Source organism: Nicotiana sylvestris, chromosome 1, assembly GCF_000393655.2.
Source record: "Nicotiana sylvestris chromosome 1, ASM39365v2, whole genome shotgun sequence".
NCBI classification, from domain to species: Eukaryota; Viridiplantae; Streptophyta; class Magnoliopsida; order Solanales; family Solanaceae; genus Nicotiana; species Nicotiana sylvestris.
In genome coordinates this window covers 35,415,987-35,441,518 of record NC_091057.1, presented here as the reverse complement: position 1 = coordinate 35,441,518, position 25,532 = coordinate 35,415,987, and the positions used below count along the sequence as shown (strand labels likewise).

Here is a 25,532-nt window from a genome sequence, read left to right as displayed (position 1 = left end):
TTCTTTGATTGAATAATATTGAAATGAGCATAAGGTTAGTTGTTTATATAGAGATGTGATTGTATGGAAATAGGTGGATTTGTTGGAGTTTACTTAGTGTGGCAAGTACAACAGAACCTTACAAAATTTTGACAGGAAAGTCAAGCCAATAATAAGATTATTTGGACAGTATTTGCAATAATAAAAATATTTAACAAGTGGTCACATCTCTTCTTTTGAAAAAAAAAAACAATCTTATTTTTTTCTATTATATTAGAGATTAAGTAAGGAGGAGGAAAAGTAAGATCGAGAATTAGACACGCACGCATCTATTGTATGAGAGACTTCCACTGATACCACTAGACTGTAAATTTTAGTGATCGTATCTCTCTTTATCCTAAAATTCGTCAATATTTCATTATATAACACATGTTAATTAGTCCCTATAGTTTCTAATTTGATTATGTACATATCTCTATAGAAAAGTGAAATTAATTGTAAAGGGTCCAATACAATGATATATAGTAGCCAACTTGTAAACCTACTCATCTTATTTCTCACTTTGGTATTTCTTAATTTTCATTTCTTCTTTCTGTTTCCCAAATTATCATCAGTTAATTGGATGCTATTATTACTCCCTTCTAAGAACGTCACTATATATATATATATATATATATATATATATATATTAATACTTGGGAAATCAAACCTTTTTTTCTCTTTAACTGTGAAATTTTCTAATATAATTTTTTGATTTAATTAATCATAAGTATATAATAAACGTGAATTGACAATTCTTTCCACCAACTATTATTGCACTTAAATTGATCCAACTTAAACCATATTTGATTAATGTGAACTAAATAAAATTCTATAAGGGGTACAGGTGAAATGAGTAAAATTTCTCAATTAAGCTCATGAGCTTTCCATGTTCTTGTCTTCCTATTTATCTCTAAAACACTTTGACCATTGTCCTACCAACAATAACTATATGGTGATCTAACTTTGAAATGACATGCAATGTGAATTAGTCGAGATTAAGTTTTAGTCATGTTAGTATGTGTATTTTAAACCTAACGATCGTAAGGAATCTTGAAGTTTTGTTAAAAATTATATTCTAATGGATATAGACAGGATTAAATGAAGCGACATGAACAATGAAAATTTATATAGCCGACCGGCCCAACCCAACTTGAAGCTTTCTAAACCAACCACTTGCAGCAAGATTGAAACCACAAAAAAGAATAGGGGGATTTTATTCTTCAACTTCCCCATGGTAATAAGAATCTACAAGGCCTAAAAAGCCACAGCTAGCTTAAATTTTAGACATGAGCACCTTAGAACAATGAAGAAAAGAATAGAGACATAAAAATACATCTAAAAGAAGACAGACACATGATACAGAATAAGTGGAAAAATGGGTAAATGAAGGGTGATAATTGGTTCTGTAAATTTATTTGTAACACAAAATAGCCATTTATAACCCACTTATCAACCATTGAATTCATGTAAATTTTGTCATTCATTGGTTGCTCATTTTACCACCTTTTGGCTATAACACACTTATCCATCAGCAAAATTCACACTGAAGTTGAGTTGTCCATTTCCTGTTCTGGCTCTTCATTATCCATCACTTTGGTCTGTCTTACTGCTGGCAATATCAATTTCCACACTACATTCAAGAGAGGTGAAGAATATTAGAGATATACATGAATTGCACATACTTTTTTCGGATTAATTTCACGGATGGTAATCCAACTTTCGTTTTTGCACCAAAGTTTTAAAACTAATTTTTGTAAAGAAAAGAATAACTCAATCATGCATACAAATCATCTCATAAAATTTGAAAAAAAAAATACAAGAGTACGCTAAATCCGGTCCTGAAAACACCAGTGTCTTGCCACTTCAACCACTCACCTTATAATATGGAGTTGGTGCCACGCGGATATTATGTAAAGTGAGTTGTTGATTTGATTATTTTATACATGTGACAGCCTACCTATGTTTTTGGGACCCGACTTAGCATTTGGCATTTTTCAATTTCTGCAATCTATATGCATCATTGAAGGGGAGCTTTGGCGTAACCGATAAAGTTATTATCATGTGACCTGGAGGTCACGGGTTTGAGCCGTGGAAACAGCTTCTTGCAGAAGTGGCTGCGGTCAATAGACCCTTGTGGTTCAGTCCTTCCCCAGACCCCACGCATAGCGGAAGTTTAATGCACCGGACCCTTTAAAAATGAGAAGAGGATACATTAACTTACAATAGATTGTAGCAGCAAACCACTCATTGACTATTTTCACCCATGTACTAGCCCAGCCAACATCAATACTCCATCTATTAAAACAAGAAAATGAATCAAAGTAATGTTGCTAGTACAAATTCAATAATATGTGTTGGTGGGAGAATATTAATGTACTTACTTTCTTGGCAAGCCATCTAGATTCCAACTGATGAATAACATAGCAAAATACATTGCTCCTAAGGAAAACACTAGATGGAAGAATCCATACTTATAGGGAATGTCATCTTCCGATTGAACTTTATCCTTTCGAAACTATAACACAAGCAAAAAAAATGTAGTCAGATAATTTGGGATTTTGCGTGTTCTGCCCATCTGTTAGGGGCTAATGATTCTATTTTCAATTTTTGAAGCTGCTTCAGTTTTTTTATCTATCTGAGTCAATCATATTACATTGGCTTTTGCAGCCTAGTCTTGAGTTATAAGAGTTCCACATTGGGTATAAAAGGACATCTGAAGGGGGTACAAGTTACCTGAAATGTCTGTGAATCAATGCCAGTTGAGAATGTTGCCATGACGATGGCGCATATACCAATCAAGAAACCCTATAATTAACAGGGAAAAGAACAATGATGAACTAGTCAAACATGTGCAATAAGAGATATAGAGCCGATTAAACACATTATCTCTGTCCTCAATGAGAAATGGAATGATGCGCGGTTGTGCAAACATTAATAGCCTCAAATACATGACTTAATCTTGACTAGGAGGTCTACCAATTATGTAGTGTAGTGGATTCTTCTTTGCCGATAAGTACTGATTCGTTGGGTAGATTATGTCGTCATGAAGCTAAAATATATGATTATGAATGTCTGCAATTGTTATAATATGTTTACTATATATTCTCTTGGTTTTCAAAGGTTTATATATAGTGTTTCATGGCAATCAAACATTTATAGTGTCACTTATACTTACTACAGCGGATAAGGCCCATTCCTTTCTACATTCTAGTCGGCAACTATATATATCTAGCTTCAGTTCTCATTCAGAAATTTCAGCATTCATGCTAGCCTTTTTCTATCTATTGACTATTGGCGGTGATAGCATTCTGCAGGAATGTCGAAGGTCTATGGACGACATTTAAAGATGCATTTCATGAACAAAACTATGATAGACTTGAAGAACAAAAACTATGCCCGTCTTCGGTATCCTCTTAAAATTGCCTTGTCACTGCTAAGTATCACTAGCAAAGCTACTGATGTTGACGATATTAACATGCATAAATTTAGATGAAGAAGTTTGATAAGCATGACTAGAAGTAAGTAAAAGAAGAAAAGACGCTTACAATTACAGTAGTCCAACCACCATTCCCACTGTTTTGTTGCTGAGGGCTGCATTTTAGAGTGGCAGGCTCACTGTAAACAAAGTGTAATCAAATTAGGCTTCATCACATTAGTGACAACCAAAAAGCTACACTATTAAGGGGCAAGAATTGTAAGTTATCGTTTTAAACATGCACTCGCTCGTACTATCAAATATGATGATCAATCATCAAACACTAAAGCGTATCTCAAAAATATTATTCAAACGAATAAGGAAGTGGGAAACTCGAATGGCCCTGGCAAAAGTATTATATTTTGTTCATTGATTTTACATTAAGATCAGAGGTGAACAAGTTAAGCACAATGTTTCTGACCTTCGAATAGCACTCCAACAGAGAAAGACAACATAAGAAGCCATAATCCCTGAAGATAAGAGTCCTCTATTTACCTGTAAAAAAAGAAGGAAAAACAGGTATTAATAACACATGAAGTCATGATTTTCAATGGAAACTAGTTTGTTATAAAAGCGTACCTTAGAGTGTAAGGATACAGCCATCATTACTACCAGCAAGATCGCAGTCCAGGAGATGAAGAATATGTTCAAACTGCATGATGTTTTGGACGCATAAAGGACATACATCACCAGAATTCCACAAATGGACGCGATGTAACATATTGTCGACATGAATAAGCCAAGAGAGCAGCTGCTACGACAAAAATGATATAATGTAAGAAGACCATATTAAAGAGTAAGGCCTCGAGATGATGAGACATATAGTACTTTTTATACTATTTAATGGTTCCACTTGCGAAAACTGATAGAAACAACCATAGATGAGTCAAATGGTCTTAGAAACCAGAATCTTAGAAACATACTGTAGCAATGGTATAACAGGAGTTTCAAAAGATGCCTTTTTCGTATTAAAGTGTAACCACACCTTTGTTTCTTTCTCTCGTCAGGCATCCAATAGTTATTCCACCATGTAATGAACTCGATCACGCTTATCAGCTGGAGGGCGAGAAAAACCCTGCAAATACATAACAAAAACCAGTATTGAACTTTAAACTGCTATGGCCATTGCAGGTCCATAAACAGAATATAAGATTATTATCAATGTTATTTACATATAAGGAAATTTGAAAACTTTGAGCCACTATTTTTGACCCTACTAGTGGTTGTCACCTTCAACTATCTAGTTCAAACTCTATAGGAAGGAAAGTTTTTTTTGTTGCTCCTTTATACGAAATGCCACGTGTGAAAATGAACTTAAGAAAATTTCAGTCCTACACTTGCTTCATGGACTGCAACTAGTTATGTGACTATCTATGTTAGAAGAGAAGTAAAACGACAGATGTGAATATTACCCTGCACCAACTCGAGCGAATTCACCTGCATGAAAGAGAGCAATTTCCGTTTACATTTTGTATTTAATGAGTGGATAAATATAAACGGGCATTCTATAGAGAAAAATTAATAAGATGAAAGTTGAATCTTATAATGGAAAATTTTGCATGAAGCTAAATGAAATGCTGTGATCGGAAAGCTTAAGCATTCACTTTGAGATTTTCTTATTGCATTTATCCTCAAGAGACTCACCATATAACTGGATGTAATCTGAGGGGATAAAAAATGGAATCACCATAACAGTTATCAGCATAACAAACTTCAAAATCCACAATCCAGAGTGCCATCCGTTGCGAACTTCACACAATTTGCTTGTGAAACATGTTGTAAGAAACATTACTAAAAAGAAAATCTAACAATGTATGTCAAGGATGCATGAACAAAAGAATTCTGTCAAACTAAGAAGCAGGGGCGTATGCAGAATTCTTTTTAAGCGGTGTCAAAATTTAGAGAGGCGTACAAATGAAAAAATTACTTTAATAAAATCATACTTTAGAAAAACACAATTCAAATATAGTAATACAGTTCTCCCCCACGAACTTTTATTTTTATAAAATGTACTCATAATAGACTCAGTACAAATATAACCAAAAATATCTATATAAGGCAGCAAACATTTACTCAGTAGGACGCTGCTTCTTTCAAAAAAAATTCAGAAGAATACCAAAATATTACGAAAAAAGTTGTTAAAACTATGGAGAGTCGAACGCTTGACCACAAGCAGAAACTGGATTACTTCACCAACGGACCAATATAGTTGTTAACTCAAGTTATGCCATTTATTTATTTAGACTATATTTTCTTTTTCAGATTATTTACATATATATTAATAAATAAAAATATCCGGCCAAGCGGTGTCGGGTGACACCGCTTGGCTCAACGTGCCTCCGCCCCTGCTAAGAAGTACCCTTAAAGAACAAAAGGAAAAGTTTCAAATTTTCACATATTTATACAGAAAAACATGCTCCATTCCGGGACTTCTTTACTATTAAATCATATATAAGTATTAAAAGACTTTCTGAAATCAAATTGAAGATATACCAATGCGAGCAATCAGACCGTATGCTGCCTACAGAGGCATAGCATTTTGTTTTTAATTAAAGGAGAGAAGTCATTATCATTTTTAAGCAAAAGGATACGAAGCAACCTAAACTCACACGAAGAACCCCCATTGTATGAGAACATTCACTTCCCCCAATTCCACATGATTTTGAATCTGTATAAAAAGGGGGAAACAGGAATCAGAGTCCATGTTAGAGTTACCAGAAGAAGTTAAATGGTAATTTAGCTAACAAGATGAGTATGAGAAGTATATCATATAGTTTCAAGTGGCATATATTGCGAAAGCATTGAAAACAGTTGTAGAGAAAGCAAAAGTTTAAGCCATATGCAAGAAGGAAATGTGCATAAGGCCTAATTGAAAATGAAATGAGTTATTGATTGTGTCATAAAAGACCCTTTTATGGCCATGCCTCGATCGTCCTCCAGAGGCAACATTTGGTCATGGTTTGAGACAAGAATAGAACTCTATATAATCGAATCTCGTAGTGTTCCTTATGTAGCTCAGTGGTAGAGCGGTCGGCTGTTAACCGAGTAGGCTATTCCATTTTCGTAGCATGCAACATTCTGTAGTAGCTATGGAAGCAGAATGTTTTGCCACAAACATTGCTAGCTAATGCACTTGAAGGGGAGCCTCAACTGGTAAAATTGCTGCCATGTGACCAGGAGGTCACGGGTTTGAATCGTAGAAATAGCCTCTTGCAGAAATGCAGGGTAAGGCTGCGTACAGTAGACCCTTGTGGTCGGCCGTTCCCTGGACCCCGCGCAAAGCGGAAGCTTAGTGCACTATGCTGCCCTATTGCTAGCTAATGCACTTGATCCTATATTTGACAGAAAGATTGCAATGTCAACAATGTAGAACAGTAAGAATTTCGACTTACGTTGAAGCAGAGGAAGAGCCCTTTCTCCATAATCACGTACGAACCAAGCTATAAGATTTGTTATCAAGAATATAATTCCATAGGAATAACGAGCTCGCAATGAACTCTTGCTTTTAATAGAACATTCCATACTCTTCTGTTGTAATATCCCAGAAATTTCACTCCATTGATCTACCTCATTGCCATCTATTTTGTCCTCTAACATCTTGCCTCAACCTTCAATTCAGTGGCACTATTCCTGTTAGAGGTAAAGCCAAAATCATTGAGTAAGCACTTCTTATACTACACAAAAGTATCACATTGTATTTCTAAAAATTGGATAGCTTGCACAGCATAGAACAACATCATAGGCAAACACTCACAAATTGCTTACATTGCTGGTCTCAAGCCCGGATAAAGGAAGCCGGAGGGTTGTGGCAGGCTGACAGTCTTCGTAAAACTAGCCAATTTATGATAAATAATCACACACACAAAAAATAAAAAACACAATTTCTAGGTAAAACCATTAAATTTTCTCTATCTGATTACCAACTAGTAACTACCAAGAAAATTAGCCTTTTGGATTTCACACCAAAGATATAGAATAAAGCATGTATATAACTATTTCGGCTTTGGGGTAAGCATTAAGTAAGACAATAATAGAATTGCTTAAAATTGCAGTATAGTCAAAATGCACCTTCACTTCTTCCAATAGAAGCAAGTAATGGTTAAACTATTGTAAGCTTGTTTAAACCATAAGTAAGCCTATATATTGGCGGCTAAAATAGGGATAATCTCAGTGTATATGGAATGAAAAAAGCAACTTAAGAACAAGTATAAAAGAGAATTCTTAGATTATACGAAACATTTACTTCAGACAATAGCCAGCATTTCAAGAATGTTGTTAGTGAATGAAGTGTCAAAGCATAAAGTAAATACTAACCTTTTCTTCTCTAGAAGCAGGAGCGGGCCGGGAGGGGTGAGTTGAGACTTTCACACTCTAAATCATGTGAGAGAGGTGAGGCTCTTTATAATTTTATATTAAAAATTGATACAGAGAATGATTGTTTTCAATTTTTAAAGATGAGAGATTGTATTAAATAATTCACGCATGAATAACAACTACGTACTAACTTTTCACATGCAGAGTACCCTGACGAGAACTATAGGAGCAAATACGTGTTGGAAATATATATGTATATTACTAACAATGTTGCAGTGTAAAAATAATTCATGTCATTTTTACATACCATGTTACTTATCTCCTTTCTCGTTAATGTTCTTTCAATGGGGAAAGCACTTTTAACCATCCGCTTGGTCCTTATCCGTATAATTTTTTTTTTCCGCTAAAAAAAAAATGCCATAACTTTTGTGCAACTATAAAACTTTTCATTATAGATAAAATGAGAAGTTCAATTTAAATTATTCATAAAAAATCATTCTTTTAAAAACAAATTAAAAAAATATGGTCACATCAATGAGATGAGTACATTAGCAGTGTGCATATATAATTTATAGACTAAAAAATTTGGGACAGACCCGCAAGAGTAACGCCTCATAATCCTCGCATATATATAGTTGTCAAAGTCATGGTTCACGCCTTTACGAACATTCTTTAGTAAAGGATGCCATTTCACACGCCTTAGCAAAAATAATTTTATGCTAGTAAATAATACTACTATTCTTTTATTTATATAATTCTAATAATAGCGTCAATATGAGCTCCTGAGACTCCTATATAGTCCTATTGTACCTTTATATTGTACCTTCTCACACCCCTTGTTATGTGACCCCCAAAAAAAACACCCATGCATATATTTTTTTTAAGAATGATTGGTTTCAGAAACAGATGCAAGGTTCTAGCTAGGTTGATATGTAAAACAGTTAAAAAAAGTTATTATTGAGCTAATGATATATATGCTATGTCTAATTTGACAACGTTTACGTTAATTTTTCTTATTCAAGTATAATTGAATACTCAACAGCAACTCACGAACAGAAAAAGTATGTTCCTATATCAGTGTGGAATCAGGTCAATTTTTTTATTCTAAGTTTTGAAGTTGAGGAATTCTTTTTCTTCTCGTATCTTTACATACAACTTAAATACATTGAATTAGGCCCTTTTTTCTTTCTTGAAATTATTAGTCAAAAGCACTTAAACCTGAAGCAACTGCAAAAAAAAAAAAAAAAAAAAAAAGAAAAACCCAAAGGAAAAAGGAAAAAGAGTGAATAGGAAGAAAGAGGCGATATGGGGTTGTAAATGCAAACACTTTGATTGTTGTTGAAGAGCGCCATGCAAAGACGAACAGAAGATGACAAGCTTAATTAGGTTATTTATTTAGCTTTGACAGCCATGGCTTTTTGTCCTTTTATTCAAGAAAGAATGGGGTCCATATAATTTACGCGTTTGAGGGGAATTCTATTACCGTTGGACAGAAGGAGCGGTGCTCGAGGCTACTTTCATATTCTGTTAATTACACACTAAGCAAATCATTAACTCAATGTGTTTAACCATTAAGAAAAAGTGGGGAAGAAGAGCAATTATCCAATGTGACAAGCTTTTATTAGAGCTTGCATCCAGTTTCTCTCAATGGATATGTAGCATAAATTCAGATGGAGTAAGTTTATTTTAAGGCTTAATTTGTATTCTATTTTGAACCATCATATACAGATTCGGTTGAATCCAATATCTTTGCTTATATAGTGTATTTGTGTTAAGAAACTCATAAAATAGGTATATATATTAAAATTAGAATCGCGCGAGCTAATTACTAGCACCTGATCAAGTCATCGTTCTAAATCCATAACTCATAAAATTGAAATTCTGACTTAGTCTCTGACGGTAACAATTGCACTCATATTTGTACTATACCATACCTACCTTATCTACATCTACATCATCATCATATTATACTAAAAGTGGGAAGCAAAAAGTGTCAAACTTGAATTACTAAAATGCCCACATAAAATAAAATTAATGAGCTATTTTGCCCTTGAAAACTAAATAGCTATTCTGCATAATAAAAATACAAAAATGTAAGTTGATGTTAACTATTCTGGTTTTTGGAATTCACATTAAGATTATGAAATTTTAATGTAGCAATTAAAAGTACAATTTCAACGCATGAAGTACAAGGGAATCGAAGGGGTAGAGGCAAATGCCTTATCATACCATCTTAAGAATTTGAACAGATACACGCAAAGTTCAAAGAACCTGAAGGTCCTAAACCTAACAGTAAATGAAGAGACAATTTTCATATATCATTTTACGTTGAATGAGCTCTATATAAGGATGGTCCAGTTTACAAGGTCTGCAGTCACAGTTTCAATGATTTCTAGCTCCATATTCCTTCATTGTTGCTACATATGTATATGCTCTCTCTCACATGATAAAATACCGTGTACAAACTGAAACCAATTGCAGAATACATATACTTCCCCACCTCAAAGTAGAAAAAAAAAAGAAAAAAATCACACAGAACCATTATACATAGATATGGCTGTTGCGGAAGCCAAATGTATATAGTGTGAATAAGTCACAACTATTATACCAAAAATTATGACAGCCACCAAATAATAAATAAGACAATAAAGCAACAATAAAAGGAACACCAGAATTTACGAGGTTCGGCTAATTTTGCCTACTCCTCGGACACAACCAATATTTTATTCCACTCCAAAAATACAAGTGAAATAATACTAAAGAGAGAAGATACAAATGTCTTAAGAAGATAAGAAGCCAAATGAGAGGTGTGTTTAAATCCTAAACATTAGGCCTCCTTTTATAGGAAAAAATTCCCACCAAGTTTACTTCCCAACCGATGTGGGATATTGTCAAATTCAACAAATCTCCACCTTGGCAAAATTCCACATCTTCAATTCTCTCTCAATAACAAATTTTGGTTGTGTCTTCATCTTCAATCTTCAGTGTTCAACAATGTTGATCAAATCCAAACAATGTTGAAACTTGACCGCAGTCACCACTTTTGTCAACATATCAGCAGGATTCTCCGTAGTATGAATTTTCTTCACTGTGACTCCACCTTCTTCTATAATTTCTCGTACGAAATGATACCGAACATCAATGTGCTTCGTCCTTGCATGATAAACTTGGTTCTTCGCCAATTGAATAGCACTTTGACTATCACAAAAGATTGTGATACTTTTTTGTTCAACACCAAGCTCCTTTAGCAATCCCTGAAGCCAAATTGCTTCCTTCACAGCCTCTGTAATAGCCATATATTCTGCATCTGTTGTAGACAAAACAACTGTTGACTATAAAGTAGACTTCCAACTAACTGGTGCCTTTACAAAAGTAAACACATAACCAGTAGTTGATCTCCGTTTGTCCAGATCATCCGCAAAATCTGAGTCACAATATCCAACTACAGACTAATTGTCTTCCTGCTCAAAAACTAACCCAACATCTACAGTATTGTGAATATACCGTAGAATCCACTTCACAGCTTGCCAATGCTCCTTTCCTGGATTATGCATATATCTGCTAATAACTCCAACAGCTTGTGAAATGTCAGGTCTCGTACAGACCATTGCATACATCAAGCTACCAACAACATTTGCGTATGGTACCCTTGACATATACTCTTGTTCAGCTTCATCATTTGGCGACATAGTAGTACTTAGCTTAAAATGGGGAGCAAGTGGAGTACTAACTGGCTTAGTCTTTTCATCTATGCCAAAACGTTGTAGTACTCTTTTCAAATATTCTTTCTGAGATAAACAGAGTTTCTTTGAACGTCTATCTCTTATTATCTCCATGCCAAGAATTTTCTTTGCCTCACCCAGATCCTTCATCTCAAACTCCTTCTTCAGTTGAATCTTCAACTTATCAATTTCTTCCGAATTCTTGGAAGCTATCAACATATCATCAACATATAAAAGAAGATATACAAAGGAACCATCTTTAAGCTTGCGCAAATACACACAATGATCGTATTTGCTCCTCTTGTACCCTTGCCGCAACATAAACTCGTCAAATCGCTTGTACCATTGTCTAGAAGATTGTTTCAATCCGTACAACAATTTTTCAAGTTTGCACACCATATTTTCTTTTCCAGCAACTTTGAATCCTTCTGGCTGAGTCATGTAGATTTCCTCCTCCAAGTTTCCATGTAAAAACGCAGTTTTTACATCCATCTGAACTAGTTCCAAATTCAATTGTGCTACCAAAGCCAACATAATTCTAATGGAGGAATGTTTTACAACTAGAGAAAACACTTCATTGTAATCAATTCCTTCCTTTTGAGCATATCCTTTGGACACCAATCTTGCTTTGTAGCGAACATCTACTTGGTTAGGAAATCCTTCCTTCTTTGCAAATACCCATTTGTACCCAGTTGCTTTCTTTCACTTCGGGAGATTGGCCAATCTCCATGTATGATTCTGATGAAGGGACTGTATTTCATCATTCATGGCAATCCTCCACTTATCTTCTTCTGAACTTTGGACTGCATCTTTATAAGTGGTAGGAACATCATCAGCTACAATTGAGGTTGCACAAGCAACCGTCTCTATGAGACGAACAGGTTTCGTTATTGTTCTTTTTGGCCTGCTGGTTGCTATTGATTCAAGTTGTTGTTGAGGTTCCTGAGTTGGAATCTCCTCTACTGGCTCTTCTTCCAGAGGGTAATCTTCATTTGTTTCCTCCTCTGCTTCTTGTGTAGGAAAAATAAATTTTCCCTCAAACTCCACCTGCTTAGAAGCACCTTTATTTTGTTTGGTGTCTTCTGTTACCTTATTTACCATAGCATATTCATCAAAGGTAACATCCCTGCTGAATATTACTTTCTTTGTCATAGGACACCATAAGCGATATCCTTTGACTCCAGAAGTAATTCCCATAAAAATAGTCTTCTTTGCCCTTGGATCCAATTTTGACTCTGTCACATAATAATATGCAGTTAAGCCAAACACGTGCAAAGAGTCATAATCTACAGCAGGCTTTCCGTACCATTTTTCAAATGGTGTCTTTCCATCAACAGCAGCAGATGGTAAGCGATTAATGAGGTGGCATGCATATGTAACTGCCTCAGCCCAAAATTCTTTGCCCAAGCCAGCATTGAACGACATACACCGTACCTTCTCCAACAAGGTCCGGTTCATACGTTCTGCCACTCCATTCTGTTGTGGTGTATGTCTGACAGTGAAGTGTCGGACGATGCCATCATTTTCACAGACCTTATTGAAATGATCATTTTTGTATTCACCTCTATTGTCTGTATGAATACACTTGATCCTCTTGCCTGTTTGATTCTCCACCATCGTCTTCCATTTGAGAAAAATTCCCAATACTTCATCTTTGATCTTCATTGTATACACCCGCACTCTTCGGAAAAAATCATCAACAAAGGTTACAAAATAGTGTTTCCCACCCAATGAAGGTGTTTTGGAAGGACCCCAAACATCAGAGTGTACATAATCCAAAATGCCTTTAGTATTATGGATCGCTGTACCAAATTTAACCCTTGTCTGTTTCCCTTTGACACAATGCTCACAAAACTCCAAGTTGCAAGTCTTTACTCCTTTTAACAATCCTTGATCTGATAGAGTTTTCAAGGATTTTCCTCCAGCATGTCCCAAGCGCATGTGCCATAGCTTGGTTGCTTCTGCCTCTTTGTCGTCACTGGATGTCACTGTCGCTGTCCCAATAACTGTACTGCCACGATAGCGGTACATATTATTATTCTTCCGATTAGCCTTCATTACCACTAGTGCACCGGAGCATACTCTCATCACTCCATTTTCTGCAATGATTTTGAACCCTTTTGATTCTAGGGCTCCCACAGAGATGAGATTCTTCTTCAAATCCGGTACATATCGAACATCTGTTAATGTTCTGATCATTCCATCATGGTTCCTTAATCGTATTGAACCAATGCCATATGAGGTAAGAGGGCTGTTATCCGCTGTGTGGATGACTCCATATTCTCCTTCTTGAAATTCCATGAACCAGTCCCTGTTGGGACACATATGATAGCTACAAGCCGAGTCCATCAACCATATGTCTGATGATGTTGATGACTCTGTTGTAACTAATGAGAAGTCTGAATCATCACAATCAGCTACATTTGAATCCATAATGGCCTTTCCATTGTTATGTTTGGCCTTATTCTTCAACTTCGGACAGTCTTTCTTCCAGTGCCCCTTTTCTCGACAAAAGGCACATTCATCTTTGCTGGGTCTGGATCTTGACTTGGATCTTCCCTTCTTTGTCCTCGTTTGATTTTGAGGACGACCCCTCACAAATAGTGTTTCTCCTTCTCCGCCCTTCTGTTTTTCTCGCTTTCTTTGTTCATAGCTGTACAAAGCCGAACAAACTTCTCTGAGAGAAACTTCGTCATTTCCATGGAGTAGAGTAGTTTCAAGGTGCTCGTACTCATCAGGAAGTGACGCCAACAACATCAAGGCCAAGTCACCATCATCATAAGTTGTATCCATATTTTGCAAATCTGTGACCAACTTATTGAAACTGGTGATATGTTCATTCATCGTGGTACCAGGAACATAGGTGAAGTGAAACAGTCTCTTCTTCATGTACAATTTATTTTGACTATTTTTCTTCAAAAATTTATCCTCCAGTGCTTTCCATAATTTACTTGCAGAAGTTTCCTTTGTGTATGGATATTTCTGCTCTCTAGCAAGGTAGGATCGAATGGTACCGCAAGCAACACGGTTGAGAATCTTCCAATCTTCTTCTCCAATAACATCTGGTTTCTTTTCTTCAATGGCCAGATCTAGCCCTTGTTGAAAAAGGACATCTAGAACCTCGCCTTGCCACATCCCAAAATGTCCGGACCCGTCAAATATTTCTACCGCAAATTTCGCATTTGACACAATTCTTGTCATAAGCGAAGATGCCAATGATGACGTATTGTTGACACTTGATGTAGATTCTTCTTGTTTATTGTCTCCCATCTTTGACACAAATATTATTTAATAGCTGACGACACAAATCAAGATTATTTCCTTTCTGGTGTGGAAGATCAGACTAAGCTGCAACCACAGAGCATACTCAGACAGAACCTTGACTCAGTTACCAAGATAAATCTTTTCTGATGTGGAAGATCAGACTATGCTGCAACCACAGAGCATACTTAGACAGTACCTTGGCTCTGATACCAATTGTTGCGGAAGCCAAATGTATATAGTGTGAATAAGTCACAACTACTATACCAAAAATTATGACAGCCACCAAATAATAAATAAGACAATAAAGCAACAATAAAAGGAACACCAGAATTTACGAGGTTCGGCTAATTTTGCCTACTCCTCGGACACAACCAATATTTTATTCCACTCCAAAAATACAAGTGAAATAATACTAAAGAGAGAAGATACAAATGCCTTAAGAAGATAAGAAGGCAAATGAGAGGTGTGTTTAAATCCTAAACATTACGCCTCCTTTTATAGGAAAAAATTCCCACCAAGTTTACTTCCCAACCGATGTGGGATATTGTCAAATTCAACAGTGGCCCCTTCTGATTCACAACGTTGATGCATATTTGGTTAGCGATTTTTACTGATTTTCTCTATCTATATATGGTTTTATAAGCCTGTGTTTCGATAATTGTTATTGCAGAAATTGTTGCTTAATTTCTCAAAAAGATTGAAACTTTTCCGTCGCTGTATAAATTGTTGACTGTATATGCTCTCGTATGAGAGACATATCCTGATATGCTATCTCCTTATCTTTATTCTTTTTCTGTTTTTCTTCTAGAGGTTATGTGAAATTACGGACGAATGAAGAGTACGAGAAATAAAGGTATTTTTATGTATTCTGCAGGTGCTCATTTGAAGGAGCAAGATTGAAGTGGTATCACTAAATTGCAAGAAGAAATGGAAACAAAAATAATTTTCTCAGAATTTACCCGCTTCCTCCAACAATAGCTATTGACTAATTGAGTGTTCACATACATTAAAATGTTGCCATTGGATTATCTCAGGCAAGAAACGATTGCTTAATTATTTTATAGTAATGACTTTTGAACTTCTTTATTTGTTTGGATGTCCTCGAAGGGACATGACTTTTGGAGTTGTGTCATTAATTGAACATAGTTTTGGTACTCTTTTGGATGGATAATTATATAATTGTACTGATTATTCAAAAATAAATAGAGTTTGTGCGTAATTTGGATTTGTTTTCGTGGGTGATATGTAGGTGGAGTGGAAATATATACCATATGGAACTGGCATGTCTTTACATACAAAGGAGCTAGGCACGTTGAAGTACTTTTGAATTGGAAAATATAAGAGCTACAGTGAAATCTTGAGAGAACGGAAGTGGCAGGCTTCTCAACATGTTATTGCTTAGTTTCGAATCAATGGCCACTAAAAGGCATTTGGTAAGAAACAAGATAAGTACCGTTTAATTATCGCTCGTGCATATGTAAATGTATTCAGGTGATTGTTGCACAAGAACTTTTACTTTATAACCCTTAAAGCATAAGGGTAAGTTTGTAAACAACGATTAAACCGACAATTACTCTTCTCTTATTTTTTTGGCCATTCTTTCCCTTTTAACTTTTTCCTATTCTTTTCACTGATGTGATATATGTTAGAAGATCCACAGACCACAAGTTGTCTCTTTCCCAAAGAAATTACTGCTCCTTTAAATGGATTTTGTAACAGAGTTTAGATGGACTTTCATTGAGAGGGAGTTTAAAAAATAGTAGGAAAAGAAAAGAAGAAAAATGTTGGAAAAGGAAAAAGAATAGGAAAAATTTAGATATTGGAAATACAGTTCAATGGTCAGACACCACAATTATAGATGTTATTTATTCTTCTTCTTCTTCTTTTTGTTTTTGTTTTTAGTTGCCTTGCATTTCATTTCAAGTTCTTATTTGAATAGAAGAATTTTTTCTTTTTTTTTACCATTTCATGAAAGTATCAAATAAAGAAGTGAGATGGACTAAGGTGTGCATACACACATATTTATGAAGTGAAAGTTTTTCTTATGAATTCCTTTATTTTTTTTAATTTCATAAAGAAATCATATTATGAAAAGTGTTGTCTATCGAACATCTAATATATATAACACAAAATTAATTTTTTATGTAGGTACATTATAATTTTATCTCTTTTATGTTGATTAAATTTATAAAATGATTGTTTTAGAATTAAATCTGTTTTTCACAACTCATACATCTATGTCGATAACAAACAACTAGGATATAGTACAAAGTTCAGTGAACTTCAATAATATTTGAAGTAATTCAATCTGGCACATGTGGACTTCTATGAAGTATTATGATTTATTCTTTACCAAGTTAACAATATTAAAAAATTATTTTCATGAACTTGAATTTTTTCCTTTAATTTCATTTTATAACTCAGATATATTTTTAAATAATACTAATGTAATTTTGAAAAAGAATATTATACTATTTGATATAGGACTCACGCGCGACTAGTTATATTAAAAATATGAAACCCCTAACTTAAAAGTTGGAATTACCAAAATACCCTTCTTAAATACCTAATTTAAAACAAATAATGCCTAGAAAGAGAAGCCAACGCTTCATAAACTGTTATGAAAAAGCTTGCGCCTCAAGCCAACAGTCACAACCAAACAAACAATGACAACAATTCCATCGCATTAGCAGATTGGATCGTTGTTTGGGTTGTGGAGTAAATCAGATTCACTAGAGGAATCAATCTACTATCGAGAAAAAAAAAAAGTCAACCAGAGAGCTTTCTAGACGGTATGGTTATTTCCCAAACTTCGGAATTTTCATGCCGATGATAACCATGACCTTTCCCTCTACTTTTGCGCCTTTGTTTGAAATTATATTTAGAACACAACAAAAATAGTGTCTGAATTGGGAGCTCACGTTTTGATCCAATCTCTTTCTTAGAACTTAGAAGTATTGTACTCCCTAGATATATAAAAACTTAAACATTAAATTGAGAATTAAACAAATATGAATAATGTTATCTTCTAGAATTAGGTAATATTTACGTTACTCCAATATTCTGACTGATGTCCATAATTATTGGAATAATTTTTAGTGTTTACCTCCTAATTAACTTGAATCGCGACAAGCTTAAATGATAGTATAGTATTATTATTTATCATAACCAAAATAAGATTCTTCATACATATTAAATCATATCTTGTGATGATCTAACTCTTATTGAAAGTCTTAAAGTCACTCGTTAAGTGGTGAGACAGAATTTCTGTTAAGGGGTTCAAAAAAGAAATAATTAAAAAAATAAAAGATCATCAGTGGGAATTGAACTAGCAACATCACAAGGGTTTTGACTATGCTTTTGAATTATGATAAAAGAGATTCAAAATATAATATATAGAGACACAAAATAAATTTTGTCTTATATGTACAATGTAATTTTTCGGCAAAGGAGATTTGGGTGAACCCTTGCCCCTAAAGTCCGCCCCTGCCATGCCACTGATTCTAAGCCCACCAACAAAAATAAAGCTTAGCGAAAATTTAAGAAAGTGACTAAAACTTAGTTGCATAATTTTCTTATCCATATGAATTTGGTATTAGTGCTAGAGTAGATCTAACCTGTCATTTATTTTTCTTTATATACCAGATTTACCAAGACAGATACTTAATTTGTTTTATATAATGGGAAACTATAAAATAACCCACCTAAAATGATGTTTAAATATGTTAAAAATGGTAGAAATTTCATTTAAATATCATTTAGCTTTCAAAAAGATATATCTTCTATTTCAAGTGTATTCTCGAGTTATTTCAAGGTTTAGGGGAAGCATAATCTTTGTTAGTATTATTTTTCAGGAGGTGAACTTCTCATGCAATAGGGTGGAGCTAGCATGCTAGAGGTTTGGTCAAACTCAATAATTTTTGCTTCGACTTTTTATATGTCTTAAAAATATATTAAATATTTGTAAATATAAATTCCGAACCCAGTAACTCAAATACTTCATGAATTTAGTGGCATTCGAACCCATAAACCTCAAGTACTCGCTTCCCCTCTATTGACATGTACTTAACTGGAACAGTTAAGTACACTCTCAATCGATAGGTCCGTTTTAACTTGGAGGCTTGTATATGTACAATCTCCTTTTTGTTGTATTGGATTTTTCTGATCTATAGAGGGCACTGTCACCATACGGCAAAAAAAAAAAAAAAAAAAAGTTATAGAACAAGTTTGCAGTAATTCTTGAACGTTCACTCAATAGGAAATAAACGCTTGATATATTTTAGACTCAATAGCATTTGAAAATGTCAAAATATAGTCAATTGTTTAATGACTTCAATAAAAGAGGATCTTCATCGTCAACTGAAGTTTAAAGTAAATCAGATCATTGGAAATAGTAGTTCTAGATTATGCAATTTTTGTTTTTGGTTTTAAAAGTTGTCTTACAGTATTGATATGGTAAGTTTAAATGGTTTTGTCAGTGGTTTTTTTTTTCAATGGACAGAACTAATGTAGTTTGGGTCATACTGCTTGCATGCTTTCAAGGTTAAAAATTTTGATTTGTGATGAAATAATTCTTGCAGTTTCTTAAGGTCTTTATAATATGGTTTCTGACACATATGCATGTTTAGAGTTTAACAACAATTGCATGCCTTTGATATGACTAAATAGTGTTTTATTATATTCAGGGTTGCAGCCGACCAACCGTATTTCGGATAAAGCATACACAAGAAAAGAGATTCTTGAAATGGTAGCTAGGGATTTTCTGTCTATGTCTACATTTTCCAGTACCTTCAAACTATTAGTAAAACTATATTCTTGTAGGAAACAACGAATATTGTAATTTAATAGCCAGTTCCAACTGCATATATTTATATGAGAAGATTTCTCAAGGCTACTGAATTGGATAGAAAAGGTTAGATAGCTCTTGGCTTTTGATCTTGATTTTTACGGTATAGAAGGTATTGTATTCTCTAACTTTGTATTTCTCTTAATAGCTGCCGGGTGGAAAATGAAATTCTTAATTTCCCGCCATCCTTTATCACTATTGGTGCAATGTATACAGCTGAAATTTGTATTTTTTTACTTTCATGTATAATATTTTTTAGTTATAATACTTATTAGTAGTATTTTATAAGTGTACTATATGACTTGATATACACGTGAGAAACTATTTATAGTAAGTATAAGAGACTTTAAATTTTCAAATACCCCAAAATAAAAGCTCATGTATATGCAAATGTGTTTTCTTTTCTCTTTACCCTATATATGTGTGATTAAAAGTTACTATTTCCTCCGTTTCAATTTATATGAACCTATTTCTTTTTTGGTCCTTGTCAAAAAGAACGACCCCTTTTCTTATTTGGAAACAATTTACCTTTATGCAATGATTTATAGCCACACAAAATATATGTGCCTCATTTTACACTACAAGTTCAAAAGTCTTCTCTCTTTTCTTATACTCCGTGCCCAGTCAAATAGGTTCACATAAATTGAAACGGAGGGAGTATTAGCTAGTAGGTGGCACCATTATGGTTTATGTTTAAACTAGTACTTCTTACTTACCATTCCAAATGTTGTTCCTGTTTTTGTTTGATACTACGACTTTTACAACAATGCCGACAATGATAATTATAGAGATGATATGAACTACTTTCTTTGTTCTTTTAGTACATTGATAAGATCTTAGTAATGATAAGTTGTTAGGTATAATATGATTGTTTTTAGTTGTGTCTTTTTAGAGTGAGTCAGTGAGCTTATTTTGGGAGGAAGTGAAATAGTATAGTAGTGGAAATGGATTTGTTGAAGTTTAGCTGGAAGATAGGCATTAGGCAAGTCTTATGTGAAAGGGGACCTCCTTCAGCTCCTTCCACAAAATTTTGGAGAATATGGAGGCGAGTCACTTCAAAATAAACATGAAAATAAAAAAATGATAAATTTATCCAATGCGAAATCTATTTAAAATTAACCTTTATATAAGGTCTGATTCGACCGGCGCCAAAAATCAAGTATATAATATAAACACAAAGAAAATAATTGCGCAAATTTAATTGAATTTCTATTTAGGAAAAGCTTTCAAAAGTTTTTGGAGCAGCCAATGTGTAGCTCCCCCTACTTATACTACAAACTACTCAACCCACACGAGAAAACAATACATGTTATAAGGAGAGTCAAGCGCTCCTCAATTAGATCCATAACTGTTGTTGTTTGTGCAGGAGTAACTAGAGAATTGAAAGGTTGTGGTAGTTATCCTTCCATATTTAATTAAAAATTTTAGAATCAAGTAATGAGAATGAAAAAAATAGTTGTAATGAGCGTTACCTTATTTACTGGGCCTTAGTAGGCACAAATCCAACTTAATCGGGGCTCCAATATGAATATTGTACACCAAATTTGAAACCAAAAAAAAAATACTAGAAAAGGTAAGTTCCAGCATTAGAAAATAATAAATATTTAAAGGGTCAAGAGAAGTTTCGCCTAAATAGTAATGGCTATGTTCACTCTTATCATCTCACTAGAGCAAAAGATGTTATAAGGAAATACTAAAGTTTTGCTCCTTTTTTTTCATTTAGAACATTTCTTGATCTGCTATAGCTATTAATGTATTCGGAGGAGAATACAAATAAAAAGAACAGAATTCATGAAGTGATGCAATCAGTGAAGATCGCGATGGAATTTGTTAATCTAGGAGCTAAGCTCGAAGAAGATGATAGCTAATTCAGGGCAAAACCGAGAAAAGTAGCTGATAAAAATGTGAGAAGAGAAGACAGAATAGAATGTTCTTATTCCATGAATGAATCCAATTACAATGTAGCAATGTATTTATATCACAACTATTGAGCAACAATGTTAATATCATTCTCTTTGCAGTGCACTTCCCAACTAACTGTTTTAACTAACTTTAACTAACTCGTAACTAACTGTAAATAACTCCTCTGACAACTACAACTAACGCAATGGCAACTGCAATGTTCATTTTCCTAGTCCATTTCTGCTTCAACAAACTTACACTTGCATCATTACCCCTCGCTTAAAGATGATACTTGTCCTCAAGGATGGAATGTTGGAAATTTGTGTTGTAATTCAGACAAATACTCCCAAGTAGCTTGTGCAGCATCAATGCCTGTTCACTTGACTAACACTTGACATACAACTTTGTTGCCTCTCTTAACTATTCTCCTCTCCAAAACTGACTCAGGTATAGGGCAGTAGGGATTTCAAAGATGGAAAACTGGTATGGTGGATGGTTAATAGTAGTAGGGACCTCAAGACACTTCTTAAGTTGAGAGACATGAAAGTTAGGATGAATTAGAACATCAGGAGGAAGTTGTAACCTATAGGCAACAACACCAATCCTTTCAACAATAAGATAGGGACCAAAATACTTAGCTGCTAACTTGTTGAAAGGTTTGATAGCAGCTGAAACTTGTGTGTAAGGTTAAAGGTTCAAGTAGACCCAATCACCCTCTTTAAAAGACATGTCTGTCTTATGCTTATTTGCAGTGTCCTTCATCCTTTAATGAGCTGTGATATGGAATTTCAGCAGCTGAATCACTGCTTCTCTAGCTTCCAAGGACATGTCTACCATTTCAGAAGTGGCCTCACCAGCTAGATAAGGAAAATGAATGGGAGTTTTCTGGCCATACAAGACCTCATAAGGAGTGCATCTGATTGTTGTGTAATAAGAAGTATTATACCACTATTCTGCTAAGGCCAAGTAAGATGACCATTCATGGGATTTATCAGAGCAAAAATACCTTAAGTAAGTTTTCAAAGTTCTTTTCAAAACCTCTATCTGACAATCAATTTAAGGGTGGTAAGCAGTCGACATCTGCAATTGGACACCTTGCAGTGTGAAAAGCTCTTACCAAAAGCTACTGAGGAAGACATGATATCACTTGTTAAAGTGACAGGCATTCCATGAAGTTCAAAGATGTTATCCAAGAAACATTGAGCTACAGATTGGGCAGTATATGGGTAGGACAAGGCCATAAAGTGGCCATACTTACTTAATCTATGCACCACAACCAAAATCACTTCCTTGCCATTGGATTTAGGTAAACCTTCAATAAAATCCAAGCATATATCAGTCCAAACTCTTTCAGGGATTGGCAAAAGTTGTAGCAATCCAGGAGATGCAGCAGCATCATATTTGTAGCTCTGACATACATCACATTTGCTGATATAAATCCTGGTATCCTGGATGAGAGTTATCCAAATGAACAAAGATTGCAATCTCTTAATGGTAATATCCATACAGAGTTAATTCCTTGAGGAGTTTCATGCCACAGTTCAATGATGATGTTTCGTAACCAGGGGCAGACCCACGTGGAGTCAAGTGGGTTCATATGAACCCGCTTCATCGGAAAATAACACTGTATATATAGGTATATTTTTGCTGTTTTCAGACAAGTAAAGGTATAAATATAATTTTGCCCGCTTGATAAAAATCCTGGGTCCGCCACTGTTCGTAACTGTACATTATCACCAACCACAAGTCTGCCTTTCCACCTTAACTGATTATTGCACCATGTATATAATTTGTAAGGTTATTATTGGAGCTTAGTGATCACCATTTTCAATGTTGGATCAGTGAGCCAAGTATTCTGAATCTGAAGAAACAAACAATCATTTGGAGTTAGCAGGGAAATATCTAACAATTCAGCATCTGGTTTCCTGGACAAGGCATCTGCAGCTTTTTTTTTCTACCCCTTTTTTGTATTCAATAAAGAAATCAAAAGCCATGAGTTTTGATCTACCAACAACTTGAAAATCAGTATGAATATTCTGATCCAATAGATGTTTCAGTGGCTTCTGATCTGTCTTCACAATAAATGGTCTTCCTAGCAGGTAGTGAGACCATTTGGTAACAGAAAAAATGGGTGCCAAAGTTCTCTATCATAAACTGACATTGCCTGGTGTCTAGTAGCTAAAGACTTACTGATGTAAGTTGTAGGATGCCCTTGCTGCATCAGAACTGCTCCAACACCCTTCGCACTAGCATCAGTCTCCATAATAAATGAGTTAGAATAATCAGGCATCGCTAAAACAAGTGCAGAAACTAGTGCTTGTTTCAACTTGTTAAAGGCTTCAGTACATTCTTCAGTCCAAGAGAATCCTTTCTTCTCAAGTTGATCATGCAATGGCCTGCATATAATACCAAACCCTTTGATGAATCTTGTTACACCCCACAATTAAATAAAGTATGGTAAGTGCAAATCCTAGTGCGGCCAATCAGCTAGAGACACGTTCGAAGCCAGAAAGTGGTCACACATTTCAGTGGGTCTGTGCCACATGTCTCACTGAGCGTTGCAACCGGAGGGGGGCGATCCATTTTTCATGTGGACGTGGCAGAAATTCCTATGCTTGGCAACGGTATAAAAATGACAGTGAGGATATTTCTCTTTCATTCCAGAAGTATTATCAAAACAAGTCCTCTCAAAAATACTCTCGACGCCTTTTTAAAATTTCCTAGCAAATCAAGGCAAAGTCGAAGGTGAATCTGGATTTAGCAAGATTTAACTCGAACATCTTGGAGTCGTCGACGTGTCGATTATCATCTAGTGGAATCGATTCTGAAGATTCATTAGAGGCGAAGCTAACCACCATAGAAGTGTAATTAGATCTCCAACAAGGTATGTAGGGCAACCTTCTGTCTTGGCATGAGTTAGTGCAAGTCTCTCCTTCTTTCTAAGTGACTCTTGTACGGTAAGGTTTGGTAGTTCTAAGTCCTTTCAATGATTTTATTCTTGTTCCTGTGCAATTTGCTGGTATCATGTCTTTCAAAGTCTACACTGTTTCCAGTTGGTATCCTGTGGTGGAAAAGTATGATTTATTCTGAAGTTCAAGGTTGCTAGCTCTTGAAATTGCTATTGCATTAAAACAATATATATGTATCTATTTTATTCTATTGAGTTGCGCTATAGTCGGCCGGGTACATTACTTATTGTACAACCACTTATCAGTTGGGTATGATGAAACATGATGTGAGATATTACCGAGCCCATGTGTGGCCGGGTACGATGATATGTAATGTGATGCTTGATCGGAGCTAACCCTACACCACTGTAAAGTGGCAAGAGCGGTCGAAGCAGCTTTTACCCGAGATGGTCGGGATCGAATCCACAGGGAGCTAGAAGCGGGAATAGGATTCCTATCTAAACTAGAGATGCGTATTGCTCTTAATTACTCTTCCAATCATCTTTTGGTTGGAAATTACTTCTAATATTTATGTTAATGATAAGCTAAATTAAACTAAGAATGATTGCTTGTAGGATGATCTAAATAGTTAAAGAGGCACTAGGGAAGTGACTTTCTCCTAGGTGAATACTTGACGGGATCTAAAGCCTAAGGCAAAGACGTTATGCTGGGGATTGTGATATAGCCAATGCACGGAATTACTCACTATATACCTCTCAGTAGCTCGAGTGACTTTGCCCTAATTGACTTTTTCAAGACCAATTGGATGTTAAAATTGTGCAAACAATATAGGCTCAAGTCGGGTATTATTATCTCTAGGTTTAACTCTTTAATTGGGGTTATCAATCTCTTGATACACCCCAATTCCTTGTTGGACTGATTTTCCTAGACTCAAGTTCTCTTTCTCAAGAAGAACCCAAGTCAAATAGGCACAAATTAGTGTTTGCAACCACTAATTCAACATCGAAAACACAAATCAGTCCAAATATCAACTACCCATAAACATCTAAGCCTTAAATCAAAAGACCCATCAAATACCT

At 35.0% G+C, this 25,532-nt stretch overlaps 1 protein-coding gene across 3 annotated transcripts; it reads right to left on the bottom strand.

Moving 5' to 3' along the window:
* Nucleotides 1-1,180: 1,180 nt before the first annotated feature.
* Nucleotides 1,181-7,864, bottom strand: LOC104225240 (uncharacterized). 3 transcript variants are annotated; one of them, XM_070158847.1, is made up of 14 exons: nt 7,565-7,737; nt 7,251-7,327; nt 6,889-7,126; nt 6,088-6,164; nt 5,141-5,300; nt 4,909-4,933; nt 4,482-4,571; nt 4,076-4,247; nt 3,918-3,991; nt 3,567-3,636; nt 2,755-2,826; nt 2,403-2,536; nt 2,243-2,316; nt 1,181-1,651 (listed from the first exon to the last, which is right to left on the bottom strand). In XM_070158847.1, exons 3-14 carry the CDS (start codon nt 7,091-7,093, stop codon nt 1,560-1,562), a joined length of 1,245 nt encoding a protein of 414 aa, XP_070014948.1. In that variant the 5' UTR covers nt 7,094-7,126; nt 7,251-7,327; nt 7,565-7,737; the 3' UTR covers nt 1,181-1,559. The 3 variants fall into 3 exon arrangements, with proteins under 3 accessions (XP_070014948.1, XP_070014952.1, XP_070014944.1); XM_070158851.1 differs by lacking the exons at nt 7,251-7,327; nt 7,565-7,737 and adding an exon at nt 7,811-7,864; XM_070158843.1 differs by lacking the exon at nt 7,565-7,737 and having other exon boundaries at nt 7,262-7,505.
* Between the last annotated feature and the right edge of the window lie 17,668 nt (nt 7,865-25,532).

Bases quoted from the DNA above. Each gene is read 5' to 3' on its own strand.
- LOC104225240 (XM_070158851.1), bottom strand. From the start codon at position 7,093: ATGTTAGAGGACAAAATAGATGGCAATGAGGTAGATCAATGGAGTGAA. The intron at 4,248-4,481 runs GTGTGGTTACAC...TTGTCGTAGCAG, and splicing joins GACGAGAGAAAGAAACAAAG to CTGCTCTCTTGGCTTATTCA. The intron at 3,992-4,075 runs GTACGCTTTTAT...CTTTTTTTACAG, and splicing joins CTGTATCCTTACACTCTAAG to GTAAATAGAGGACTCTTATC.